Source organism: Tasmannia lanceolata, unplaced genomic scaffold (assembly GCF_043159265.1).
Source record: "Tasmannia lanceolata isolate RefF3 unplaced genomic scaffold, GAP_Taslan_0.1 ptg000015l, whole genome shotgun sequence".
NCBI lineage: Eukaryota > Viridiplantae > Streptophyta > Magnoliopsida > Canellales > Winteraceae > Tasmannia > Tasmannia lanceolata.
In genome coordinates this window covers 41,602,176-41,619,059 of record NW_027518692.1, presented here as the reverse complement: position 1 = coordinate 41,619,059, position 16,884 = coordinate 41,602,176, and the positions used below count along the sequence as shown (strand labels likewise).

The window sequence follows — 16,884 nt, the reverse complement described above, 5'->3', positions numbered from 1 at the left end:
TTTGACTCAAAATTAAACGTAAATGTGAGTCCAATAATTGGTTTTGGACTCACAATCTACTGGCATAATCTTAAAACGAACAGGGCCTATAATCACCAAATTCGGTGATTATCGATCGATTATTATTGATCATGTTCCTTGTGGAAGACGGAAAAACGTAAATTACGAGCTAATTTTCCACTTTTACCCTCGCTAGTTTACGGAAATGACAAACTTAACCAGGAGAGGGGGTTTTGATAAACCCTAGCTATTACCCTCGCCCTTTCTCTATAATCCTAAAACCCATTTTCTCCTCTGTAAAACTCTCCCCACCTTTCCCCTTCCTCAATGCCGATTTCCACAATCTCCATCTTCCGTCACAAATCATTTTCTCTCAACTCTTGCCTTTCCCACAATTTCATTCGCAATGTCTCATCTCTCCTCTCCCGAATGCGTGCCCTACAAAACCCTAACCCTAACCCTAACCTCTCAAGAAAACCCCAACCAAGCAAAAACCTACTCAAAACCAAAGACTCCGTCAAAGAATTCTCCACACTCTCTCGCGATTTTGCCTCTGAAGGTCTCCCAAATCTCTCTCCGAATCAAGCCATCAGATTGGAACCAGTTGAAGAACGAATTTGTTTCTCTGTTTGGTAATTCAGTTCTTGAACTTGGTTTTTTCTTTGTTTTTTTTGTGATGTTATGTTTTTGTACCAAAGTTGATGAAACTTATGTAGTAGATATACTACTTTCATTGATATTTGTTCAGTATCTTAATAAAGGGAGTGAATGCAGTGTTATAGAGATTACTCTCTGTATTTATAGGGCTCTTCTCACTTGACTCTTTACACACATTCATCAAACCGAGCCAACTAACTTGATAAATCCACCTTGGATGGGCCATTCGATGAAAATTTGCAGTAATTGGGCATTCCTAAAAACATGGTTTGGATACAAATGATCGATTTGCTTTCCATCACTGTATAAACATAAAAAAAATCATGTTGAAATTATCAAATCAGAGTTTTTGGTAGAAGTAAATATGCCAAAAATCATTCAGAATAAAAGTACACAAAGCATGATCGAAATGTTCTACGTCACTCTGTTTTCTGGGTGGGGCCATGGGAATCAGTATCATCCGATTTAGAGGTACATTGATACGTATATGTTATCGTGTATGGGAGGAGTTGCGAGGTAGTTATTGTAGGGATTTGCATTTTAGGTTTGTGATTATGTGGTTTAGAGTCATGGGTGTTAGTTTTTATTATGTGTCATGTTAGTGGTAAGTGGGTTGATGATGTGGCATTCTCATTGTACTTGTATTTAAGCTTATGTATTTCAATGAAAGGAGAAAAGAAGAGAAATTTTACAGCACGAAGGAAACTTTGTTTTCGGAGAGTTATGGTTCCTCTCGATTTGAACCACTAGGAGGTCCGGTTGCCTCGAATCAACCTCTCTCCCCCTCTTTTTCTATTTCCTGTTTGTTTATTTCCGTTACGGCCAATTAGGCACGTACCAAGTGGTATCAGAGCCGTTGATCTTGCGCGATGGCTACATCGTTGGAGTTTTGAGAATCCATACGTAAAGATCTGCAGGAGATTAAAACATTGGTTTTGAAAATGATGGAAGGACAATGACAATTCGTAGAAGGCTTGAACAAAATCAGCTTGAACAAAATCAGTGTAGCAGTTGAAGAAATCCGTAAAGATGAAAGGCAGTTAAATCTTGAGAAGGTTGATCTTGTGGTGGAGAAAAATGCAAGCATTAATGCCAACGATGATGATTTAGTTGAACACCATGTTAAGGATCATCATCATTTTGTCGACCCATTCGATTATCCCATTGCTTCGATGCGCCGCTATGAAATATTGTTTTTTCTTCTACCTTTGATCACAACATATTATGAAAGTGGAGTTCCAAAGATCTCACCCGTTATTTTCGAAGATAGAAGTCCAATGTTAATCGTGTTGCTCAAGCAAATCATGCCCATTACGATTTGGGATCCCGGCGGATTAATGTATTTTATTTAATATTCTGACCTTGAGGACAAGGTCGTTTGTAAGGGGGAAGGAATGATACGTATATGTTATGGTGTATGGGAGGAGTTGCGAGGTAGTTATTGTAGGGATTTGCATTTTAGGTTTGTGATTATGTGGTTTAGAGTCATGGGTGTTGGTTTTTATTATGTGTCATGTTAGTGGTAAGTGGGTTGATGATGTGGCATTCTCATTGTACTTGTATTTAAGTTTATGTATTTCAATGAAAGGAGAAAAGAAGAGAAATTTTACAGCACAAAGGAAACTTTGTTCTTGGAGAGTTATGGTTCCTCTCGATTTGAACCACTAGGAGGTCCGGTTGCCTCGAATCACCCTCTCTCCCCCTTTTTTCTATTTTCCGTTTGTTTATTTCCGTTACGGCCAATTAGGCACGTAACACACATCTCCAACTTGTTTGATATCTATCATCCATATGGTTGATACATTTCATTTTGGTATCTGGTCGATATGCTGACTGATACTAATATTTTGCGCCTTGATGTTCATATCATGCTATATACCTGTAATGCACCCTGGTGACTGCATATAAACTCATTTATTTCTGTAATATTCATAGGGGACTGATGTATGCATAAAATTTGGTCACGTGGATATCAGTCCCCTATTCATGTTTATGATTACGATTCTCCCAATGAGCAATTTTGTTACAAATAGTTTTTTTTGTTTTGTTTTGAAACAACTTCTCTCAATTCTTTTTTTTGAAATGGAACTTCTTCTTCTTCTTCTTCTCTCAATTCTATTCCCTTTATATTCAATTTTCTTCTTCTGTCAATTCTAATCCCTTTATATTCAATTTTATGTAGGTCCTATCTTAACTATCCTCTATCTTTACATATTATTCATGTCACTCATGTAAAGACAAAGCCAGTTAGTTATAGCATAACCTTTGGGAGTACACTTGACTACTTTTTAGAAACTAGTCACTAGAACCTTATATAGCCTTGTTTTGAATGGTAAATGCATTAAATAAAAATCCAAAGCGAGAATAACGAGGAGACCGAGTGGGCCTAACACTAAAGAAACCCTTATATAGCCTTTAAGATTAAAACATTTCTGACTGGTTTCAATTCTCAAGCGTATACTTTGATTCACCTCCACTCCCCAAATTCCTCTTTTATACGTGTGCACACATGGTGCATGTGTTTGGAAGCCATGCTTGTGCCTAGTGGTTCCATCGTTCAATCTTTTGGGAAGTAAACTGGGATCACGCCTGTGAGTTTTATGTTTTGATCCGAAAGTCTTTATCATCAGGGATACATCTGACACTATGCTAGTATTTTTTTTCTCTGATTTTTGTATAAGCTTGTTATGAACTAGTTGACGATTAACTAGGACCTATATGGCCCAACGTACACATACATGTTACATGTCTGTTTGGTGTTTGGAACTGTTGATCTGCAGGGTTACCACCCGGAGAAACAGCGAGCCCTGCTCCCATGCAAATGGAACTTCCACGATTCCATTCACTTGATCAAACTTTTTAAGGGGAACATGGTTCAATGATCAAGGCCTGATCATGGGGTTAGAAACTTAGGATCATTATTGATGGTTAGAAACTTAGGATCATTATTGATGGGATATACGGGATAGACTAGATTGGTAGTGACCCCACTCGATCAATATCCAATTATCAAACATATATGCCATGCGTGTGGTGGGATGTCTTGGTCTTGGCTAATCAGGACTTGTTGAGCCTATATGGGCTTTTAGACCTTCAAAGTTATGCTTTCAATCAATATAAGTGCATCCAAGCTCCTCTTAGGCCATGATTTCCAATTGGTGGCTCATCAATATTGAATGGTTAGGTGGATGGGGCTCTTATTTTATGCATGCGAATGTAACATGGCATGCTTAGGCTGCTGTAGTTATTATAATGATGGATCTCGGGGGTTTCCCAATCGTGGGGATCAGGTTGTTGGTTTGAACATTTTTTTAAGGGCTTTCATTTCTTCCTGTACCGGTCTTGAACCCTATACCACATGGCAACAAAGTACTTATTGCCTCTACTACTAGAGCATGTAGGAGATTGGTGCATGTGCCTTCATTTTATATGCCTTCGTTTTATCTAAGGGAAGGGTATTATGCTGTATAATCATGTGAGTGTTGATATATCTTGGTTTGTTGACTGGGTAGGTAAAATTATCATTTTCACCTCATGTTTTAAAGCTTGTCAAAAGGAACTTCACACAATCACGGGAAGGACATACCCAAAAAAAATGCACCGAAGGAGATGCCCATCATGGGAAGGTGGAAGTTAAGCTGTGATGGCTGAGACAGTCTATCCCAGCTTAATCTGCATGAGTCCATGTACCATCAGTGCATCACCTTTTTCAATGACTCAATTTTTTCAAATTCTGCTCTCTCTTCCACTCTTGTGCTTCATTTGAGTTTGTGAGGCACCTGTCCAATAAGGAAAAATGTTCACAAACATAAAGTTATTTTCATGATACAATTGAACCTGATATTATACGATAAATAATAAACATTAAAAGCTAACTATGAGAAGCTCTTAAAAAGAGAAGTGAGTGAGAAGCTTGACATGGGTCAAGCTTATTATTTGATAATGTGAAAATCACTCATTTTGAATATTTCTAACCATTTGATCATAAAACTTGAATGAGGACCCTCACTAATTTTTTTTAACAGCCCATTTGAAAGCCATTGACTTGTAACAGTTGGGATCATCCAACAAGTGCGGTTTTATGTCATCCCTAACACTGATACCAAATGAAAGGTCTGGTTCAGACTAATGTCATTGGTGGGTCTAGATGGGGCTTCTTATGCTCTTTACATATTAATGTTTATCATTGTATCATATATTTAGTTACAGAAATGAAGAAATTAGTTTTAACAGGGCTCAAATGAGAGCGACTCTCTTCTGATAATTAAGAACAATTGGCTAAAGCAATCGAATGATGCAAGATTATTGTAAGCAAGACAAAATATCTGCATTTTACAAAGCCTAGTTCTTTAACTCTACCATCAAATCCTCCTCCTGTACCTTTTAGGTTGGACGAACCTTTTCATTCTTGTGTTAGATGAATCCTAGTGATTCTTTGTTTGACAAAATATCTTTCAGAAGAAATGATTGCCATAGACATTTTAAAAGTCCTGTGAAATATGAACTTGGACAAATATTGAAATATGCATGGTGGCAAATAATAACCTCAAGGTGAAAGATTTACCTTATGAAATAATTATACATTAATAGCCTCAAGGTGAAAGATTTACTTTATGCAATAATAATTCATTCTATCTTATAATCAATTATAGATGACTGAGATTCCTTCCATGCTTGCAGGGGGAGACAACATATCAGTAACTAATGGTGTAGTCTCTAGAATTGATGTGACACTATACGAACATGCTAAAACAGAGCTTCTAGCCATACAAATCGATGCAGCGATCAATCCCGGAAACAGTGGAGGTCCTGCAATCATGGGTGACAAGGTTGCAGGGGTCGCTTTTCAAACCCTTATAGGTGGAAAGAATATTGGGTGAGAAGATTATTCTTCTGTTGCTATTCTGTCTTGCTACCTGTTATTCTTTATCTTGATTAATGTATAATACTAGGATATGTGTGGATTTCAAAAATAAATAAATAATTTTTTTGAAATGGAAAAATAAATAAATAATGATAGGATTTGTGTTGCAAGTTTGTTATATGCCTTTGAATTTTAAGACAGTGCCCAAGCATGAGAGGATCTATGGGTAGCATAGAAGTTATCTGAACACTGTTGGTAATGCATCCACGGTAACCAGGTACTAATGTCTTAGCTATTAATTTTTTTGCAGGTACATAGTACCAATGCCTATAGGAAAACATTTCATTGCGGGTGTGGAGGAAAGAGGAAAGCATGTCGGATTTTGTTCACTTGGTTTCTCATGCCAACATACTCAAAATGTGCAATTGAGACGACACTTCCGTATGCGCCCCGAAATGACTGGGGTCCTTGTGCGCGATATAAGTCCCCTTTCAGATGCACACCGGGTACTGAAGAAGCACGATATAATTCTGACGTTCGATGGCGTGCCTATAGCAAATGATGGGACAGGTAGATGCATTGTTATGTGATGTTTCTATTGCTATTCTGCCCATGATTTTGGCATTTTTGTGGTGCTTTTTATTTCGACAGCATTTTCCAAATTTTTTTCATTCATTGTTGGTATCACATGTAGTTCCTTTTGGGTATAGACAGCGAATTCAATTTGAGCATGTGGTCTCTATGAAGAAACCCAATGAAACAACTCAAGTTAGAGTCTTGAGAGATGGTGTAGTTCGTGAATTGAGAATTACTTTCCACCCTGTGAGTCTGTTTCCTCATGTCATTACTCTTTTATCTAATGATAATTTTTCTGTTGTGGTGCTATATTTTGTGAGATTTCTGTCTCAGTTCATCAATTTGATAAACTGCCTAGTTACTTCATTTTTGCTGGACTGATTTAATGAAAATTGCTTGATCTGTAGTTAATGTGTGAACTTTGGTGATTCTGCAGTTAGAAGAAGACTCAAGCCCAGTTCGTCATTTCGATAAATTGCCTAGTTACTACATTTTTGCTGGCTTGGTTTTTATCCCACTGACCGAGCCTTACATTCAAGAGTGTAGAGAAGAATGGCATAACACTTCTCGTTCATTATGTGGCAGTGCACTTGAGGAACTGACTAGAAAGTATAGTGGAGAAATTGTAATCCTTTCTGAGGTATTTTTTTGTTTTTGTTGAGTTAAAGTAGTTGTTAGAGTAATGCTTCCTAAATTAATATTGTAATTGTATATTGATAATGTTTCTATTTTGTGACACTTCCACGTGCATAGAAATCAAGGAAAGACCTGAATTTGCCTTTTGTCGTATTTTTTGGCACTATTTGTACTTTAAAATTATTTCAGATCCGAATTTACCTTTTTGTCCTATTTTGGCACTATTTGTACTATAAAAATATTTTTGTGGAGTTATCTTTTTTGTTTCTGGTGCAAACCCGGAGGCTCATGAATAAATTAAAGAGACTTTGGACCTCAACGGTACTAAGTTTTCACATCCATAAACCAAACCATAACCCATGAACAATTAAACTGACATTTAATGGAAAATTTCAGCCCAGTGAATCATGAGATTAGCCTTAAAAGACAAACCGTTAATGGGAAGTGATTTTTCACCACACGTTTATTGCACATACCAAACTTAAATGACATAAAAGATAGGAATTAAAGTTTTAAATATAATGAAATAAACATTGTTTTGGCTGCTGTTCACAAAAGAAAATAAATATCTAGGGCCCAAAACTGTACTAGAAAGTGATAAAATATCTAAAATAGGCTAGGGTAAATTATAGATAAGGTACCTCCTATGGATTTCAAAGGGTGAAAAGGTTTAAGAAAGGGCTGAAAACAATGGAAAAATCTCACCGGGGAAATGAAGCAGTCCTTTACCCCAAATCTGTGCCAGCAAGGGGTCCAAGAGAGTGGGGGAGAAGCTTGTGGGCGCGATCCGAAGCCGGGCAGCAGTGATACCTCCAAAAAGAGAGGTACAAAAGAAAGAAATATAAGAAAGAAAGATCAAAGACGAGAATTCGAAGGTAGAGAGTTTGAACGAAAATGTAAGAGAAGAAAGTTGAAAAGGGATAGAGAAAGAAAGAAATTGAGAGGAGAGAGAGAGAGAGAGAGAGAGAGAGAGAGAGAGAGAGAGAAGAGATGACAGAAAAAGAGTGGGAAAGAGAAGGGCGAGAGAGAGAGAGGCAATGAGTGAGATTGAGAAGGGAGAAGGAGAAAGATTGAGAGGGACATAGAGTAGGGAAGAGAAAGACAATGGGCGAGAGATGGAGGCAGAGAGACAAAGGGTGAAAGAGAAAGAGAAGAAGAGGGAGAAAATAAGGGAAGGGAAGAGGAGATGAAGAGAAGCTGAGGAGAAAGAAAGTAGAGAGAGAGAATAATAATTGAATAGCGGAAGAAGAAACGAGGGGAGAGGGGAACTCACCTTGAAGAAGGAGGAGAGGAGGTAGGAGACGACGCCTAGGGCATCATTAGAGAAGGGGGTGTCGACGACTCCTCTTTTTGTTTGCAATACACGATTTCTCAAAGTTATGGTATTTCTCCCCATATGCTTTCTTTTACATTCTCCTTCTTTGTGCGCCCCTAACTGTGCATGATAGCCGACCACCCAACAACACTGTCGGATCTCCAGGCCTGCACCTCGTACCATCACCAAAACCCGGTGGGTCATCGTCCTCGCCGACGACAACCCCCTTCTCTACAGCCATCACCTCCAATCCCATCTACGTCTCCTCCACAAAAGTCAACACCGCCGGGGGAGTCTCAGCCACCACCATCGTCATCAAGCTATAGCTGGCCTTTCACGATTCTAGGTCCAGCACCCCACGGCCTTTCACGGCCTCCGGCAACCTCCTCGGTTTTCCTTGGTTCTAGATCCAGCTTCACGGCCTTTATGGCTTCAGATCCGGCCTCCACGGCTCCCATATCCCGCTACCACGGAAAAGCCATGCTCCAGATCTTGCCTCCACGGTTCCCGATTCGGCCTCCACTGGCCATCACACCCGTCCCCAGGCCACCTCCCACGGTCTTGATTCCGAATCCTATGGTCAAACCCAGCAACCCCATTGCTAAGTCCGTTGATCCACAGCCTCCCAGATCCCCATGGTCTCCGATAATCTACGGCCTCCACAATCTCGCACCGCCTATAGCTGGCCTTCCACGGCTCCAAGTCCAACACCCCACGGCCTTTCACGGCCTCCGGCAACCTCCATGGTTTTCCTCGGCTCCAAATCCAGCTTCACGGCCTCCATGGCTTCAGATCCGGCCTCCACGGCCCCAGATCTAGCCACCACGGAAGAGCCATGCTCCAGATCTGGCCTCATGGTTCCCGATTCGGCCTCCATGGCTCATCCTTTGCGAACAATGGGAGAGACGAGAAATAGAGGGAGAGACTAAAAAAAGTAGCAATGGGGAGAGATGAGAGGTCGAGATTCCAAAAATAGAGAGAGAGAGAGAGAGAGAGAGAGAGAGAGAGAGAGAGACCGCCTCCCTAGGTGGAAGCCCTAGGGTGGGAGCTTTTTTTTCACCTTTTTTTTGCCTCTTTCCGCTCTGATGTGAGAGATCACAACCACTCCTACAGGTTCCTTCATCTAGGCCAGTAAAATAATGTCAAACAAATCCAATAATCTCAAATAAACGAAGAAAATCAATGATGATCCAACAATCGATCACATTAGAATCTGGGTTTGCTGGTAGTTAGCTGGGCACGCCCAAGAGCTTGGTAGATAATCCACACAATAATAGTGGTTAAAACCATGCCCATAAATCAGATCAAGTAATCACAAATTCTCATGCAGCCAAATGTGCTTACCTTAGTGTTGGTTGTCAAGAAAAGTCACTATGGCTGAAAACTATCTCAAACATGCATTGGCTACAATCATTCACACCAGTCAATGGTGAATATATAATTAGGATAGCAAAATACAAGGCTCAGGAATTGGTATTTAAAGGTACCTCAGTACAGTACTTTGAAGAGAAACAAAATAGTAAGATAGAATCCCTCGGTTTTTCCTGGTTCTATCTGTTCATTAACAAAGGTGGAAAGGAAAATCCCGGTGAATTAGGAAAATCTTCTTCGTGCTCTGGAGGGCGACATAGACGGTTATCCATGGAAATCATGAATTTAGAAAACATCCTTAAGAGTCTGAAATCGATGATCTACAATGAGTCAAGTCGTTCACTTGGTATAGCCCCTACGGGTTTTCTCCGATCAAAATCACCCATTTACCGTTACTCGCAATGGAAGGAAGGGTGGAGAGGAGACAAATCACTTCTAAGATGGTGGGCTTCCAGAAGGTGGAAGAAAGGATCGCGAGCAGAAAAGATCCTATATCCTTGAATCGGATCCCGGGGGACCTCCTCCTTGATTTACCGGATCTCCAAATCCAATATATCGTGAGTTGTAAAGTGCTCCGCTTTGGCGACTTGTCTAAAAGTACAAATTAAATGACTATCTAGATGGTGATGACAAGTCTGTTTTGATGATTGGCTTGCCTCCCTCAGGATTTGTAGATATGGGGACGGGACCTCAAGAAATAAAGGATTTTGGTGAGGCATTCTAAAGGCTTACAAAGGGTTGACACAGGGAGTAGAATATTCTGTGGGTTTTGAGAAAGACTTGAGCCTTAGGTCAGAATGGAGCGTAAAATCTACACATAGATTGGAGTAGCAAGGAATAGTTTCGATTTGGTATTTTTTGCTAGAGTTGATTTCTGGGTACTGTAAGGGGTAACGGATTTTAGGCTTAGCCAAGGAGATTGTTCCTTGGCATCTCATACTATGTAAATCTGGTGGAACTACTGGTCCCCATTGTAAGTTTGCTAGTATGAATATATTTGTCATTTTTCAAAAAAAAAAAAAGGATAACAAAATACAAGATTTGATCATGATCTACAATAAAGCAATGAAAGACTAATCTAGGGCCCAAACACCCATCGTTCATAGGTAAGGGTCTCAAAGGCCGATAGGTGCAAGGTTTGGGTGATCAACGGGTGTTAGGGAAATCAATATCTTGGGATGGTATGACTAAAAATAATGAAGGACTGATTCCAACCTGTATGAAGCCAGGTCCAAATCAATCATATTGAAGTTCCAAGAGAGTAGGGGAGTTGATTGCATTTTCCCGGTTAGGATTTAGGGATTCCACAACCTCTCTTTGGAAATTGAACGCATCTCACTGACCTTTGTTCATTTGGTATGATAAATAAAGGGAAATGTTATCAGCACTACTGTATTTAGATAAGGCCACTCCTCAATTAAAAGTACAGTATGGCCCGCACCATAGGATGATCCAAACCGTCCATTAGATGGGTCACAGCCTAAATAGGTTGTGCCCCAAAAATCTTTACCATAGTTTGATCCTAACCCTCCGATCTGAATGTTAGAGGGTTGATCCTAACCCTCTATAGATCGGAGGGTTAGGATCAACCTATGAAAATAATTTTTGGGGCACAACCTATTTAGGCTGTGGCCCATCATCGAATGGACGGTTTGGATCATCCTATGGAGCGGGCTATACCGTACTTTTAATAAAGTGAGGAGTGCCCTCATCAACATACAGTAGTGCTGATAACATTTCCCTAAACAAATGCTCTACTAGAATAAGCTGGTACCGTTCAGATTAGTCATTTTATCGTCATCCTCTTTTTGCATTGCAGTGTTCATTGGGGTTACTGATAGATTTACTTTATGGTCCTTTTGTTTACAAACTTGTAGCTGATACTGTTGTTTTCACCTTGTCTTGTTTCAGGTTATTATGGATGATATAAATGCCGGCTATGAGCAGTTGTCGAGATTGCGGGTACCACTCTCCTTTAAACTCTGTAGGCCACCCTGATACTGTAAAATATCTCACTTTGAAGGTTTTAAATGTCGGTTTCTGTATACATTTTTGGTCGCCACAGAGATGAAAACATATCGGTTTTGTAAAAATCTTGTCAAATTGTGAAAGTTTACGGAAATCAATAAAAATGACGGAAATTTAAGATGAAACTTCAGGAAGCCCAAGAATAAGCACAAATGCAGACTTAAATAACCATCACATAACCAAGATAAATAGTCATAATAGTTTAACAAGATCAAACACAATTCTTTTCAGATTTCTTCTTTATTTGGATGAAATGTTTTTCTTCATTTTGTGAGTTTCAATTCGTTTTTTGTATTCTTTTCGAAATGGTTGAACGGAAATTTTGGTGGGTCTTTAACCTGATTGGAGGATACGTTGAGGGACTTGTAGTAATTTACCTGAGCTTTTACTTCAAGAGGGTGCCAATGTGAATCTGGAAGATTTAAATGGGTATCAGGTCAGTTCCATTAAATTAATCACATATACTTGAACATCACTTCAGTTCAAGTCCCCCAAATATCCAAACTGCTCTCGGCCTTGAGTACAAAATGTTAGGGGAATCGTTTAGGATGATCCGCAGGTGAGATTCTGTTTTCTTCTTCTTCACAATGTATTTATATTCCCTATAACATTCCAAAAGGGTTTTCTAAAAGATGTGCAACTTTTGATCCATTTTTGCATTTCATTTCATTTCTCTAATTCAGCTTACTTGCAATTAAGATTTTGATTCACAGAACATTGCTAATAAAGTAATGATGGATCGACTCCCCACCACACAAATGGATCTAGAAAAAAAAATATTGCTGTTTCTGCATTATATTATTGCTAATTTGCTATTTTATTTTAAATGACAGTCTCCCTTCCACACATTATTACTTAATTGGGTGAGGGTAACTTCCACAAGAATAGGTTATATCCAATGTTGGCCTGGATAGCTTCATTCAAAGGAATTCATCCTGCTAATATTGGTTTGGAACGTTAGAAAAAAATATATATTATTGATTACCTTTTCAAAAAAAAAGAAAAAGGAATCGTTCGAAAAAAAAAATATTCAGAGCAATCTTTATTTGTCATAACTTTTGTACCCAAGCTTCCCTCAAACTTTACATCCCCTGTCAATTTGTGTTGGATAAATATATCCGTTAATGACATGTTTTCTATAAAAGCAAGCAATTTTGGGTATGATGCACCATAAAGTCCAGTCCTATTTCCTGCATATTCTAATGAATATTTAGCTTAAGGAGAACTGTTTTCCACAAATTGATAGTGCAGACCTTCTTCAACTATCTAAACTCAAAAATTTCTTTTAATGGGGTTTTGGCAAATGTAAATAGGCTGCACGGGAAGCAAAAGTATTTTTGGTTCTTTGTAGATGAAAACCCATTTGTTTTCTCAATGGCTTTTGGTTATATATGTACGCATTGAATTGATAACTCTTATGTACTTAGCAATTGTGACCTTTTTACTTATGGATACACATTTTTTTAAAGTAATGATTCACGCATTGTTGTCCTGTTTTTTTCACCGAACACATTTTCAAAATCATAGCAATTTGTCACCTATGCACATTTGCTCGCCTACTTTGAGAATGCATTTACCTCTTCATGTGTGTGCGTTTTTTTTGAATGGTAGGATATATGTATTGTAGATAGAATATATTGATAGTTGTGCATTGTTTATTCTTTCCTTGGATATATAGTTGTTCATGGACATGATATAATGCATGCTCACCTATTCTTTCTTCAACGTCCCGTGACGAGAATCCAAATCTGTACTTTTGTTTGTTTCTATCCTCTTTATTAAATCTTCCACCAAACGGATGGGTTATTTTCACAGAAGCATCAAAATGGAATGACATGAATCTCTTGATTAAAAAAAATTAAGATTGACACATATTTTGGTGATTAGGACCATTGATCTATGGGCTAGATATCCGCTATCATTTGTTGTTGAAGAACCAATTGCAAGTCCAAAATTGATTATTGGGCTCAAAATTAAACGGTAAATTTCAGTCCAATAATCCATTTTGGACTCACAATCGGTTCTCAAAATCCAAAACAAACAGAGACTTCAGTCTTTGTAGTTGGTAAGTTCACAAACTCCTAATATTTAGTTAGTTTGCATTACAGTTCCTTACACCATTAGTTTTATTGTATTATTTTGATGAAGAAAATGAGAGAAAATAGTGAATCTAATCTAACAGGTTTGGTTAAATAGCCCACAGGTATCATGTATCATTAGCATTGGCTGTTACATTTAAGAAACTACTGTGGTTCTCTCATTGGGTGTTTATTCTTCACAAGAAGCTGTCAACAACTATTAATTTCTAGTGGATTTCTTTATGTTTCTATGTTGTTATTACTATTATTTCCCTTTAAAAGTTCGTCAGTTACCTTCATCATGAGAAATTATATTTGATCTAACAGCAGCCTCTTAAAATCCATATATATATATAGATTGTGGTGAATGGTGTTAAAATCCACAACCTGAAACATTTATGCAAGCTCGTTGAAGGTTGCAAGAAAGACACCTTGCGGTTCGATTTGGATTATCACAAGGTGCTGGTGTTGGACTACCACTTGGCCAGAGGCACTACTGATAGAATTCTTGAGTGTCACATGATACCTTCAGCCATGTCTGCTGATCTCATCAATGACCCTATAGTAGACACAGAAGCGAGCTGTGCGCGCATGCTCAAATTGATGTGATAAGACTCATGAGTGATGTCTACTTCTGATTAGCATTTGTCAATTGATGTCAATTGCTGTGATGAGACTCATGAGTGATGTCTACTTATACAATTTTAACATCGAATCGATCTGTCTCAGATTCTCCCACTGTAGCTCGATCTCTATTTGCTTTTCCAAGAGACATTGGACAACTCAAGAGGATATTCGCATGTAATTTGATGGGCAGAGATGAATTAAGAGATGAGCTGTGGTTAGACATGATGCTCTACACTACAATGGTTTTTCCAGAACTATAGGTGGAATAAACAGAATGTTGGGACCCTTATTCTGGTCTGTCTCAGATGTCACATGATATCTACAGAATATGGAAACTGTGTATGCATGCACTCAGAATAAAATTTTGTTTTATTTACCTCGAAAGAAACCGAGCCAAAAAGAATATGGAAGGGGTCTCACTGATTCGTTCATTTAATACTATATGTGGAAGCCCTTTTTATCATGGTTGGCACTTGGAATCTTCAAACATGTCTTGGTCTAGATCAATAGATCATGCCACCTCTTTCTGTTCATTTGGCATCATTAAAGACTTAATTTAGTGGTAATAGCTAATTAATGACATCTTAGATCTTATATTAAAGACTTAATCTTTCTGGCATACCTCAGCCCACGTACGGCGTGACATTTTATGGATGTGACATTGAGGTATGCCAGAAAGATTTTTGAACCATTCATAATCTTACAAATAGATGACTAGTTTGAGCATTGAATAATTAGAAATAGATTAGTAGTTGAGCATTGAATAATTAGACCTAAGCAATTCATAATCTCAAACTGAATACTTAAACTTAACCTTACCTAGCTTACCAGAAGAAAGAAATAGAAAAAGGGTGGAAAAATAAGTATATACACTGAAATTCGGTGTAACTCTGTTAAATAATTGGTGTGCATGCTCATGAATCTGAACAATCAAATTAAAGGGCGCCTCTTGTATAAGCAAGGGAAGCATGAAAAGCTCTTAAAAAAGGAGGAAGACAAAAAACCAATTCTAAATAGGTATTCTCTTCTCACTAGTTTAAGGATTTTGGATGATATCTCTACTCAATTCTCTCCCTGTCCTTCCTTCTAAACTTATTTCATGGAATAATGTTTCATGGTAACCTTCTAAAAGCATGCTACTGATTGGAATCAAAGTGTTGGATTGATTCGTTTATGCTGCCATGTCCCATCAATGCACGATATTGAATGATGATACACTGGATCTTGATATATATCCAATACAAAGAATAGCCAACTCTTATTCCTCCAGCTTTTATATCAAAATTTTCACTATTTATAGATACATAAGTACACCCGATTGTCATTTTCTCCAACAAAAATCTTATTTTTTATGTGGGATCCATGAAATGAGATAATGCATGAGAAATGAATCATATAAGACAGAAAAAAGAAGAAGGTTTTCATACAATTTTATGTAGAAAGACATAAAAGATTTGTCCCAAGTTATGGATTAATTGAGAATTCCAATGGAGAGAGGGTCTGATTAGGGGTTTAGTCCCTTTCAATTGAAGCTTCTCAGCATTTCCTCTGTGGTCAGCTGTACAAAGGATTTTGAAGTTGTCAACGATCCAATGCCCCTCACAAAATTCGATACCATCTCTTCTCAAAATAGATATTTCTAATATACAGTTTTTTTAGATACATTCTTATCTCTGTCCAACTTGTCAATATGAATCAACTTGCTTAAGGCATCTCAAAAAGGTGGCAATTTTTGTTTGTACTCTCTCTCTCTTTCTCTCTCTCTTCTAGTCATCTGCCTGATTTAGCTCATACCACAGCATATAAACATAGTTTATACCGTATCAAGAGCTGATTTCTTGTGCATTGGAAAGAAAAAAGAAACCAAGAAAAATGAATAAAAAAGTAAAGAAATATTAAAACCCACCCTAGAGCATGATAAAATCCTCTACCTATTGGCATGTATAATTTGTGGGACTTGATAGGGACCATCTCAGAAGGCATTTGGCGGGCCGGCTGTTGCATGAGAGAGCAGCCACATACGTTCACTTTGCAACAGATTTTGTCTTATTCATGAGGTGGCAGCTCTCTCATGCAACAGCCGGCCCACGAAATGCCTTCTGCAATGATCCCAGCAAATCCCATAATTTGTTTTATATATATATATATATATAGCAGCCTCATTAGATGTGGGCTTTGGTAGTTTGGTTGGGTCCTTTTTCTTTATTCAATAATTTATCATTTTCATAAGGGTGGCTTGGGCTGACTCCAAGGCTAGTCGTTATCAGTGGCCAATGGTTGCCACTCCCGCCAATATTAAAATTTAGCCCAGTGGGCCCATCTTCTTTTCTCGCTCTAACGGTCACCATCCATTCAAAATTTTAAAGTTATGAGGTGACCTAGGCCTTCCAATAGAAAGTTTTTTCAGTTTTAATTTGAAGTTTCTTTTGACATAGTCTGGTTAATTGAGGGAGAAATGAACTTAGGAAAGATAGATGGTAATAATCAGTGCTTGCAAATAAGAACCTTAACTATGACTCAGTTGGGAAGCGAGCTGAGTTTGCACTGTGATTCGACCCTGACTCAGCCTTGTTATACACATGTAGAGCTCGGATCGTAAGGGCTAGTGCTCCAACTCACTTAGGTTGAATTTTTGGGATTTTGGGTTGAGCTTTTACCATAAAATTGGTTTGAACTTTTACTATAAAATCGGCTCAGGTTCAGGTTGATTCCGATTCATTTTAGCAAAAGCT

General features: G+C 38.3%; 1 protein-coding gene across 1 annotated transcript; it reads left to right on the top strand.

Annotated features, from left to right (window-relative positions):
* The first annotated feature begins 279 nt into the window (after window positions 1-279).
* Window positions 280-14,608, top strand: LOC143845519 (protease Do-like 10, mitochondrial). Its single transcript, XM_077353896.1, has 7 exons — window positions 280-632; window positions 5,338-5,533; window positions 5,832-6,091; window positions 6,216-6,343; window positions 6,534-6,737; window positions 11,331-11,381; window positions 13,883-14,608. Exons 1-7 carry the CDS (start codon window positions 407-409, stop codon window positions 14,132-14,134), a joined length of 1,317 nt encoding a protein of 438 aa, XP_077210011.1. The 5' UTR covers window positions 280-406; the 3' UTR covers window positions 14,135-14,608.
* The last annotated feature ends 2,276 nt before the right edge of the window (window positions 14,609-16,884 follow it).

Excerpts from the sequence above, each read along its gene's own strand:
- LOC143845519 (XM_077353896.1), top strand. The coding sequence starts at position 407 with ATGTCTCATCTCTCCTCTCCCGAATGCGTGCCCTACAAAACCCTAACC. Across the intron at positions 5,534-5,831 it reads ATAGGTGGAAAGAATATTGG|GTACATAGTACCAATGCCTA; the intron begins GTGAGAAGATTA and ends ATTTTTTTGCAG. Across the intron at positions 6,092-6,215 it reads TATAGCAAATGATGGGACAG|TTCCTTTTGGGTATAGACAG; the intron begins GTAGATGCATTG and ends TATCACATGTAG.